General features: G+C 44.9%; 1 protein-coding gene across 1 annotated transcript in view; it reads right to left on the reverse strand.

The window, feature by feature from the left end:
* Positions 1–12123, reverse strand: part of Dscam (Down syndrome cell adhesion molecule) — a 487830-nt gene that overhangs the window by 186680 nt on the left and 289027 nt on the right. Inside the window, exon 10 of the mRNA XM_005375986.2 lies at positions 1971–2090. Within this exon, the coding sequence (XP_005376043.2) occupies positions 1971–2090 (120 nt within the window). The remainder of the gene's footprint in view (positions 1–1970; positions 2091–12123) is intronic.

Here is a 12123-nt window from a genome sequence, read left to right on the forward strand (position 1 = left end):
TGTCAACCAAAGCAAAAGGTGAAAAATAAAAGGCTAGGTCCAAGCTGTCTCCCTCCACAGAAGACACGAAGAGGGGCGAACCTTTCTGAAAGCAGGTTGCCGAACTCAGTCTTAACCAAAGCAAGACATCCTTCAGCGCAGTTATTGATGTAGTAATACAAACTTTATGTAGACATTAAGAAATAATATGAAACACCTGTGTTTGTTGACATGGGAAGACATTCACAGCATATTGTTAACTGAAAAAAAAAAGATTATAAGCCAGGCTCAATCACATGAACGAATTTTTAAAATATATTTCTGTGTAACTATGAATATATAATTTGGGGGGACAGATCTGAAAGGCCAGATACAACATATTTCCAGTGATCATCTTTGGTTACCTTTCATGTTATTAAGTGGGAAATAAACTTTTTGAAAGTTTTAATTTTTTCTTTGATGATTTGATGTTTCACATGAAATTTAAAAATGGAAACACTACTGTAACTTAGTTTGGCACTCAGCGATGGACAGGGGTCAAGGGCCTGAGCCACCCATGGCCGAGCGTGACTCAATCTGTATAGAACCCTTCCACACCACTAAGACACGGAGATAAGTGTGCAAGGGACACGAATAAGAAATTCTTCAGAGGAGAAATGGATGCTCGGTAACCATAGGGAGAAACGTTTGAATACCATTTGTATTTTCAGTACATAAGTGAAATGGGAAGCCGTGGCCACCCAGCAGAGTGGGAAGGTTATGATAAAAGCTCTTCTTTGTGAGGCCTGGCATGGGGTACACCCACCTCACACTGTTGGGGACCAAGGTACCCTCGACCAGGACAGACCCCGAGCCTCGCGTGCATCCATGCATCTAGCTAGCGCGTTGCTGCAGTTCTCCCTGCAAAGCAGCTGTGCGCGCACACTCCTCAAAGGGGTGTCCGCTGCGGCGGTGTTTACAGGGGCAAAGCACTGGGGACAACCTGGAGGGAAGAATGGAACCCTGCCTGACAGAAGCTTTCAAACCAGTTTGAAGGAGATGCATGTTGTAAATATGCCATGGACATAAGCTATGTGAAACGTGTGCGGTTGGTCCACTTCCACAACACACAGCTTCAGACATGGCCTAAAACAAAACGCCAGAGACACCCTGATGGACGGGTGAGCTTAGTCTACATCTGGCCCTCAACTGTTTGGGAAATACATTGCTGAATTGAGGCATGTGAAAGGAGACGGAAGAGGATGTTATGCTGGCGGGTGCCCGGGAGGAGCCTCTCCTGCAGAGGACTGGATGAGGACACGGTGTCTTCCAGTGTCCACGGGGTCCCCAGCATATATCTCCGGGGACATAGTGTTTGTTCACAGCATGACTGCATGGGGAAGGCAGCTGTGGCCCCAGGGAGCAGGCGTTTGTGAGTGGGGCTGGGGACCTTGGCTACTCATAGGATGGCTTGAAGAAGGCACCCAAGGAGACGGCATTCAGTCGTGGCGAACGTATGGTATGCCTCTTGCAGTGGGCTGTTCGCATCCTTGGAAGCTCTAGAAGGTTCATTATCCCTGCTCTAAGCCACAGTGAATGTTTGAAAAATCAATGGTTTTATGTTTTCACTTTAAAAACCACTTCATCTCATAATTCTAAACACAAGGAAAATAAGTCTCTACCAATCAGCAGTGCTGGCATTTCCCACTGCACCTCTCTCTCCTTGCCTGGGCTTGCAGGGGTCTGGAAGCTGACCGTAGCAGCCTCACCTAGGTGGACAGGGCAGTCTTCTCCCAGGAGTGCAAAGGGCCCGCCTGACCCATCCTGGTCTCCCCAAGGACCTTCATGGCTCATCACCACAGTGGACCATGGTGCACCACTAGTGCCCTTGAGAGGAAGACAGGTGGAGACAGGAGCAGTACCTCCTCTTGCCAGACACACATCCTGAAGCACTAGGAGCCTTGGAACATCACACCCACTGGCAGTTAACAAACAAACCAATCATGCCATACCTTTGGAGAATTTCCACACGATGGTGGGTACAGGATAGCCCTCAGCCGAGCAATTGAGTATAACAGCCTTGCCGTAAATCCCGTCCTGGTCCCGCGGCTGAACCACGAACTTGGGAGGAACTGGAAAGAAAAAGTAGGCGGTCATTCAGATCCGAGCACAGCCCAGTGAAGGTATAATTTGATGAACCTACTGGAAGGAGCAATTGAATACAAACAATGGGTTACGTAGTGGAAAACAAAGATGGTTTTTGCAGTTTGGACCAAAAGATAGATGCAAGCTTAATGCTGGAAATTTTTTTCCACGCATCAATGGGCTTCTGTAGAGAGGACTTATTTTGTACCAGGGAAACCTGGGCATTCAAGCGTGACATTTTGACCAAACCAAGGGGTTGTGACCTTCTGCTCTTGAGTTGTGTTACTAATGATCTTCGGGAATTTGTTCAATGGAATTGACAGTCACAGCCGTCAGCGAAAGAAGAGAGAAAAGATGTTCGTAAGCACCAAGGACGAGTGTTCTACTTAGGTGTGAGCTGCTCAAAGCATCCTGTGTCTACGCGAGAATTAACCAGCACTCCTCAGTGGTGATGAAGAGCACACCGTGGAATTCAGCTTTGCCCAAAAATCTCCTGAAGCTGTGCCCACTGGTATTCCTGAGGGTGGCACCTTTTGGGGCCCAAGTGGCCAGGTGAAGGGAGGCCCCACAAAGGCTTAAGGGTACACTTACTAAAAAATGAGAGAGTAGGTAACCTCCATCTGGTGAATTTGGAGAGGTATAGGAAGGATCTACCCTTTGCTAAGTCATACGCAGGCGCTGCACTTCAGGCACACCTCTCCAGGAACAGCAAATGCCTCCAGGGAAACTACGGTGCTTTTAATAGTCCTTTAATCTTTTCTTAAAGAAAAGGTCCAAATTCTTCTAGGAAAGGCAGCATCTGAAAGGGTCATAGTCCGCGAATGTTTCCCAGGAGGTGAGCGGACTCCGCGGTGGGACAGGTACTGACTACGGAGAGGAGATGGATCCGCCCACCGCTGAACAGATACCAAGCAGGCGCCCGCGGTCCTCCGTTCCTTTCCGCAGCTCCTGGCAAGGTAAATCTCTCCTGCTCTGTGATACAGACGGGTGGGCTGTGTGCTGCAGACGAGTTGCCTCCTGCCACCCCGCCATGGACCGAGAAGGGAGAATCTCAGTTGCCCAGGGCTTAGGAGCAAGTGGAGATGACACAAGCTACCATGGCGACCGCTTCAGCTCTGACACACTGAGGAGAGAGAACGATGCCAGGACACAGGAAGCAGCCAGGGCTGGAGCTCACTGTGATGTCTCTAGAGAGGGGACCCCTGCTCTGGATTTCCTAGTGCAGCTTTTTATACAAAGCATTGCACCTGGACAGGTTCGAGGGAGCAGCGGCTAAGACCATGCAACTTACTTGGGGCTCCAGCTCCACTGCTTTTTTTTCTGTCTTGAGACAGGGTCTTGTTATAAAGTCAAGGCTGGCCTTTACCTCAGTGTGTAGCCCAGACTGGCCCTGAACTCATGGCGATCCTCCTGCCTCAGCCTCCTGAGTGCTGGGATTACAGGCATATGCCATCACACCTGGCTCTGATACTTCTTGTCAGGTAATTTGTGCAAGTTTGGCCTCAGTGTCCTTGTATGTAAATTGAGAATCATTACAGTGACCATTTCATAGGATCGTGATGAGGATCTAATAAATGAAGTTAGAAAAATTCTCAGAATAGTGGCTGGAAGATGTAACGTGCTACAGGAGCGTTGATTAATTTAGTAAATGCAGGTTACGTCCAGCCCTGACACATCCTCATGAACGCAGACCCCAGCTTGCAAGTGAAGGAAGTACTTTACAGAGCCACTGATCTCTAGGATCTTGCTTAAGTGGTAGGCAATTCCCCTTTGTGGCACTGTATCTTGAGACAGATACATTCAATGAAATGTAAATACATTTGAAATAAAATAATAAGGGGAGGCTATCAAATATTGAGGAAATTATTTCTAGGAAAAATGCCAGAGATTACATAGAGCAAAATTTTCTAATAAAAATCATCAATCACCTTCAAGGATTGATTAGAATGTTTAAACACCAAGCTAGAATCATTATCCCCAGGACACAAGGTGAATGTGTGCCATCCACGACCTATCTTCTGTGCCTCAAATTCTGCTAAAAGCAAGAAATCCCTTGCCAAATAGACAGGGTAACTAATCTCTGGCATTTCCTCTGGAACGATGTCCAATTATAATCGTCCTGTGACTCCCCCCTCAATTTGGCTCAAATCCAGAGAAATGTTACTTAAAAACTCATCAAAAAGGTCGAGCTGGGAGAAGTCATTAATATATTGCAGGTACAGGGTAGTTACAGACAGAACCGGTCCCAGGATGAGTAGAATAATTCCACCCGCCTCACTGCAGAGTGCTCCAGACCCTGGGGGAGAGGCCCCTGGGCTCCCTGTGCCCACCGCTTTGCTCTCCTCAGATACCCACACTGTCCACGCTGTCCTAGTTCACACCAAAGCCTGAGAAAGAAGCAAATGGGTGTCTACGCTTTTATTACAGGGAGAATAGTGAATAGCTCAATTATAAGCTCATATATCCTGTCACCGAGGAAAATGCTACATATTAATAAATGCACGAAGAAGCCAAATCCTGACACTTTCCATAAAGGAAAACAGGAGCTCGAGATCATACATATTTCCTTCAAAAGCTGATAGAAGCCTGCCATGAATATAATATTCAGAACCCAAGTGGTGTCTCAACAGGTACCAGCGGGTATGTGGGTCCCTCTCAGGAAAGTGACCTTGGGGGTCACTCTGAGAATTCTGATCCTGGATCACCCATGTCCTCATGCTGGGAAGACCCATGACCAGATCCACTCCAATCCCACCTGGTCCTGAAGTGCTAGGTTCAGTTTTGCCTGGTGAGAAGTTGTCCAGCAGCCGCGCTGGAAACATGTATTGGAATCTAAACAAATTTTCTTGCCCCTCACTGGCCGAGCATGAAGATAAAAGGCACTAGATAGATGGATTTCTTATGCTATCGAATCTCACAAAGACCCTCTTAGCTTTCATGCCATTTTAAGAATAAAATAACTGATGTAAGGAATTTACCTGGGTAAGGAATTTACCCAGGGTCATGCAGGGTCTGAGCTCGGGAAAGATGCGGAAGAACCTCTGTCCTCCCTTTGCGGTTATTAGCTAGGGACACCGGGAAGGCCCTGCCAGCTGCTAGCTGATTAAACGCCGAGACTCCGGAGGAAAACTGCAGCATTTCTATTTTACAGAGGAGGAGAAGGAGACCTTGAGAAAGCCATGGTGTCCCCAGAGTTGTGAGAATGGCCCAGCAGAAATAAGGACGTTGGCTTCATATTTGAAGTTGTAGCATTTCCTTGCATCTTCTGTTTATTCCTAATACCGGCTTCTGTATGAGGTAACTGGGGCCCTCTCCCTCCACGAAGCCTTCTGTGGATGTGTCGGGACACCAGTCTCACCAGTTTGGGGGTTGAATCTGCTCCTGTAACTGACAGTCTGTCACTCTGAGAGCCCAAGCCGCCCTCCCTGAGACAGGCAATTTCCAGGTCTCCAAAATCATTCACTCCGCTTCTCTTTCCCAAGCTGAGTGTCGCACTAAAGCCTTGAGCGCTGCCGAGAAAGACGCTCCTTCAGTCCAGGTAGAGCTGGAGTTGTTTGTTGGTGCATCTGGCTGTGTTCACGTGGGTGTTATTTTGTCAAGTACGCATTTGCACTTTCTCAGGACCCAGGTGATGGAGCAGGGATGTCTCCGCAGCTGGTGCGAACAGTTAGGGGACGGCTCTTGGCCCTGCTGGCTGCGAACCTGATGCGAGAAGTGGATGCTTAGGTAGATGCCAAGCCTAGGTCCCCTTCATGGGGTGCCCGGTGCAGGCCGGGCCAGGGGGATTAAGACAGAAGGGTCAGAGAGTCTACTGCAGGGTGAGTCATGCTCCGCGGGGGTGAAGGTGGGCTACGGAGGCTCTCACGCAGTCCCCCCACACAGGGGCATCAAAGGTCGCAAAGGCCCTTCAAATGCCCCCAGCTGTGTCTTCCCACAGTGGCCACCTCGCCCCAGTGCCCCTGTTTTCCGTGTGGGTGGTGACAGTCTCCTCTGCAGGCCTCTGTGCCCTTCCTGGCCCTTTATTCCAGCGTGAGACTCGCCCGGCAGTAGACTCTCACCCTTCTGTTTTAGTCCCCTCCCAGGTCCCCGACACCTTCAGACCTCTTCCTTAGGGCACAGAGGGTGCAGGTGGGAGCAGCGTGAGCTGTGAGGTCCCCTTGTGCTGCTCTCCCATCTGCGGCGCCCCCTTCCACACACAGTTAAGCTGTGCCGTCTGCTCTCCAGACCTCTTCCCCACGCCGACAGACCCTGCAGAACCTGCTCTTTCCTCCCAGCCTTCTCATCTGGAGGCTTCATTTCCTAATCCTTAGGATTCCTCCTCTCTACTCCTTCCTGTGTGCTTCTGGCACCCTCTGAGGCAAGTGACTCTTCTCTCTTCTTTGGCTGAAGTTCCACAGCTTGTCACACTGCTAGATGAGTTGTCACCTGTCTCCCTGACCCAAGGGATTGGGATGAAATGAGCTCCCCAATTCCCAGGACACTCCCAGGAGACAGAAATGAAGAGTGTGTGCTCAATCCCGGCACTTGGAGAGGCGGAGATGAAGCAGGAATAACAGAAGGATGTACTCATCAGAGAGCAGGTATAAAAGAACGTCCATATTTGTATCCAGCTACTGATCGTTTAAAGAGTTACAACTCGATGATTTTTCCCTCCAGCCCTTGAAGCACAAGAAAATACTGAACTCATCACTAGAAAGTTGTTGAGAAAACAAAGAAAAGATTGCTACGGATGAAGACTTGACAAAGAGATGATGCCTCATCGGAGCAACAAGAGTGTCTTGTGGTTCTCATCCTGTTCCTTCAGTTCGGTCATTATCTCGCCAGCTGCAATGAGAACAGGCCCAAGGAACGTTGCCGTGAAGCTGGCTCTGGAGATTCAAAGGTGAGGGTTTTCTGCAGCCGGAACAGTGAGCTGCATGCAGTCTCTCTAGCACAAGCTCCTGAGCTGCTCCACTGCACATTTTTGGGTTCAATTTTAGTAAGCTAGATTAAGTCCTCCTGGTTTGTTCTTCCTTTAAAATTGTTTTGTTTTTTCTAGACCCTTGGCATTTCCATATAAGTTTTAGAAAAAATGTTGAGTCTTTATAATGAAGCTTCTGGGCTTTTGATTAGTACTGTTCAGTTTTCCGATGATATTTTTAGTGTTCGGTGTACAGGGGTGATCAAGACAGATCAATGGGAAATAAGAAGAAGTTCACAGACTTCCCCAAATCACCTATTCCATTGTTTCCAAAATATTTTACTACTTATGGTTGTCTGTTTCATTTATGTTACTAGTTTCTATTAGTTCATTAAAAAGAAAGTTTTATGTTATTACCTGTTGGTTTCTTCTTTGTATAAGAAAGTCTTTTTTTTTGTTTGTGCCTTGTACCCTGAGTAACTTCCTTTAAGATTATAATACACAGTGCAGTGTCTATTTGGGATGGCTTGTGTCTAGATGTCCCCCCAAAATCTCATGTGGTCATAGGCAGGGCATTTTGGAGGTGGCTGGATCTAGGGTGTGTGATGCTGTGATCAAGGCTGTAACGCTGGGATTGATTCATGGAGCAATGTTAGGATTAAGGGTGCTCTTCCCTGGGTGTGAGTGCCACTGCCCTAAGGGCCTGTAGCCTAGATAGGTTATAAGGGACAGAAAGAGGTCTGCTGTGTCACATGCTAATTCTTCATCACTTCACTGCTTTGTCCCCTTCTGCCCACCATGAACATTTTCTTCTCTGTGATACACCTTCCTGGGGAGCAGAAAATTATCCTGAAACCTCTGGAAACTGTGAGCTACAATACACCTTTCCTCCTTTAACTTTGAGTGTTGGGTATTTTGCCTCAGCAAGGAGAAAATGACTAAGACACTACTGTAATTCTTTTATTATGTTGTTATGACATTTTGTTTAGTTTTCATCAAATGAAAGAAAAATACTGTGTATGGTCAATGTTTAAATTTAAATTTTTACTAGTAAAGGACATATTACCATTAATCTCCCTCATAGTACTTCTCACTTCAAACATACTTATCCCATTGGTCTGGCCACTTTCTGAAGCAGCTCCGGAATTCTCTTTCATGAGTGTCTTTTAAGACGTATGATTAAAAACATGGTGAAAGTTGCTGCTGAGCACCCTATAACAGAAAGACAGGCTCATAAAGATATGACACTGTGTCCTCCTCCACCTTATTCACCAGATCTGGCTCTGTGTGACTTCCGGCTCTTCCCCAAAGTCAAAATGACCACTGAAGGGAAATGTTATGAGTCCATTCAGGACATTAAAGTGGCCATGACAGTGCAACTAAAGACCCTCCTGAAAGAGGACGCCAGAGCTGCTTCAGAAAGCTGCAAGAACGACAGGATAAGTGTGCTCGAAGCACCACGTCATATATTTTGAGAGGATTAATAGCAGGGTACCTTTTACTGTAAAAATTTTTGCTTAAACATTAACCATATTTTTCAGTCATCTCATACATTATGCTAAATTTATCCCTATGTATGATATTTGGAAGAGTATATTTCCATGTTCCAATTATTTTCACCAATACCCAGAAATAAAATTAATTTCAGTGCATTTACTCTTTATCCTGTGAGTGTGCTACATTTGCTCATTTAGTTACACAGTATACTAATACCGATAGATACTGGGAGCTATCGTGACAGTTTTTCTCTCCTTACCCTTCTCATCTGCAATCGGGAGGACTTTTGTGCCTTTCTTTACAAGTGTAGTACTTTATATTGCTTTTTCTTGGCTATGTATAAGCCTAGAAGAAAGCTGAGTAAAAGTTGTCAGAGCACATATGCGTATTCCAGTCAGGGAAACAAGAGAACAAAGTGCTGTATGCGGTGTAAGCGGCCTTCCATTATCTTGCAATTGCTTTCTTCTACTAATTTATGAAAGCTTTTTAAAATCAGGCGTGGATGTTGAACTCTGGCCAATTCTGTTCATTTATTATATTCATGTCTGTAGATTTTCTACTTTATTCTGTGAAGATAGTGGTTTCTATTGATTGAGTTTTAAATGTTAAACCAAACTTGTATCTCTTTGAGAAAGGCCACTTTCTTTTGCTATTTTACCCATTCTGTATACTGTCAATTCAGCATGTTGACATTTTGTTAAATATTTTTGCATCTCTATTCAAAAGAAGTTTGCTTCTCTCTCTCTGCCTGTCTCTAAATAAATTCTAACCGATGTCAAAGCAATGTCTTTTGAACCTACTTTTATCTGCATCTTAGTGAACAACTGCTGAGCTCTGCCTCTTTAAAACATGAGTGGGTGGTTACAAATATGTTCTTTCATATTCACTCTCAGATGACTACATTTCCCCCTGTTATTCAGATGTCGGTTGATAGAGCTGCTCAGATCGCTATACACACTGATTTTCTATTTATTTTATAAATGACTGAGAAGGGAGTGCTGACCTTTCCACTTTTCACTGCCTGTTCGTCTTTTACCCTTTGGTTCCATTAGATTTCCCATCATGTGTTTTGAAGTTCCATTGTTAGCTACATCCACACATCAAAGGTTGATTTCTTCTTGATGAGCTGGTGAGTTTGTCATTATAACATGTCCTTATGGATGCACAGCAGTGTTCCTTGGCTTGAGGTCTAGCCTGTCTAATATTGGTATAGTCTATCAAGATTTTGATAGTTTGTATTATTCTACCTTCAACCTATTTATAGTTTCACATGATGACATTATTTAAAGTGAGCTTTCAATAGACAGCCAGTACTTGAATCATAGTTTTGGATCAGTCTGAAATGTTTTGTGCAGAGAGATCGTCTGCCCTTAATGTACATATTGATATGCCTGTGTTTAGCTCCACTCACTACCTATTTGTTGTTTATTTTCCCACCTCCTCTTTATTACCTTCTTTCTCTTTTTCTACCATTTTTCTGGTCACGGGTGTATTTTATTGTTTTGTTTTATGTCTTCTATAGGAATAACAGCTGCATCTCTTGGTTTTAGTTTTTGCTGATGCTTCTAGAGTTTGCAGTGTACATAGTTAGCTGTGAATGTCTGTGCTCAAATAACCTACACCACTTCATGTATCATTTTAAAATCATCTCACAACAGTAAGTGTCCATTGTTTTCCTCCCATCCTTTGTGCCCGCATTGCTGTACATTTTATTTTCCATGCTATAAATCCTTATAAATTGTTACTGTTTAAATATATATTTTTGAAAGTTATAAAAATGAAAACTAAATATCTTTAATATCTATTAATAGTTTGTCATATCCAGGGGTTTGCATTACTCTTATAGATCAACATTTCCATCTGAAATAATTTTAATTTGGTAAAAATTCCTGAAATACATTGTAGTGAAAGCTCAATACAGATTAATTTCTCACATTTTGCTTGTCTGAAGATATCACTGTTTCCTCTTTGCATCTGAAGATGGTGTGACGGTATCTGGCTGTTTATGAAGTCTTTTGATAAGAAGCTTTGCCCCTGCCCTTTTGGGACATTAAAGGCAGTGCTTCATTCTTTCTTGATTGGCACTGTTTCTGATGAGTGACCTGAAGATTTTGGAATTTGTCCCCCCAGATGAAGTGAGTCTAATTTATCTGGGTGCCTTTAATAATTTTTCCCTTCATTGGTTCTGATATGCCATAGGAGAGCTGTGTATGTGTTTGCTCTTCTTGGGTTCTTTTGAGCTTTCTGATCTATTCTCTCTCTCTCTCTCTCTCTCTCTCTCTCTCTATATATATATATATATATATATATGACATCTATTTAGACATATATATATATATATGACATCTATTTAGACATTGAGACATCATGAGATTATCATGAGATTAACAGAAGCTACCTCTGGCCTCTACAATAATAAGAGGTGCTCTAAGTTGTGGTCATTCACCTCTAAACATTAATAGCTTTTCTTTTCCTGAAGCGTGTATTTTTTGCTGTATCTATCTATTACTTATCTGTCTATCTATCTGTCTATTTATCTATCTGTCTATCTATCTATCTATCTATCTATCTATCTATCTATCTGTCTGTCTGTCTATCTATCTGTCTATCTTCACTGAGCCCCAATTTCTATTTTCTGAACTGAAATCTGGGTATTTCTCTTGCACTCTGATTTCAAATTCAGGGATCCCTTGCTTTGCAGCATTCCATCTCCTGTGAAATATACCCAGTGAGTTTCTTGTGTGAAGTAGCCTATTTTGCAGGTCTAGAATGTTCTTTTGGTCCTCCTGGGAAACACCGTCCCTTTCTCTGCTGGGTTCCCGTGTGTGGCGCATTGCACACGTCTTTCCCTTAGCACCCTGGAAAACGCTCACGACAGCTGCGTCCACACCTCGCCTGCCGGCGGCGCCTTCACTGCTTCCACGTGTCTGTTTGTGTTATTTCTGTCCCCCTCTTCTTATAGTTCGTGTTTTCTTGCCTCCTCCTTGTTGGATGATACTTTACAGTGCATAGGTCATTGTGGATATGCTCATTATTGACAGCCTGAATTTTGTCCTTTTTTGTTTCTGAGTGAATTTGTTTTTTGCAGACAGTTGGCTTATGGCAGAGAAGCTTTATCCTGTCAAGGTCTCCTATGGAGGCTTTGTGGGCCGGCCTGGAGCAGTCCTAACTGCAGGGTAGATCCACCCACCCTCGGTGCAGGGCCCTTCTGGGAGTCCAGCTGAGCCCTGCTGGCTTCCCCATTCCAGCTCATGAGAGCCCCAGCATTTTTAAGCCAGGTGTAACTCCTCTGGACCTCATCAGTGGTTCATACCATAGGAATCCTGCACAGATGTACGCAGAACTTTCTCTGAGCGGCTCCCCAGTCTCCCAGACCCTGCCCGCAATGTGCCGCCTGCCCAGCAGCTCTAACTTCCCACCTCTGCTTTCCCCACCTGGAAGGACCACTGTTACCTGTCTGGGTCCACATCCCTCTGCCCTGGCTTGGGAAAGAGGTCCGGCGGAAGTCTGGGGTTTACGTGACCCTCTGCTCCTGCTCCCTGCTTCCTGAAGGGCCACAACTCCTGTCTCATGGTCTGGAAGCAGTTCTTTATGTATTTTTTGTCTAATTTCATAGTTGTTTA

The sequence above is a fragment of the Chinchilla lanigera genome, unplaced genomic scaffold, assembly GCF_000276665.1.
Source record: "Chinchilla lanigera isolate Chin_1 unplaced genomic scaffold, ChiLan1.0 scaffold00006, whole genome shotgun sequence".
Taxonomy (NCBI): Eukaryota; Metazoa; Chordata; class Mammalia; order Rodentia; family Chinchillidae; genus Chinchilla; species Chinchilla lanigera.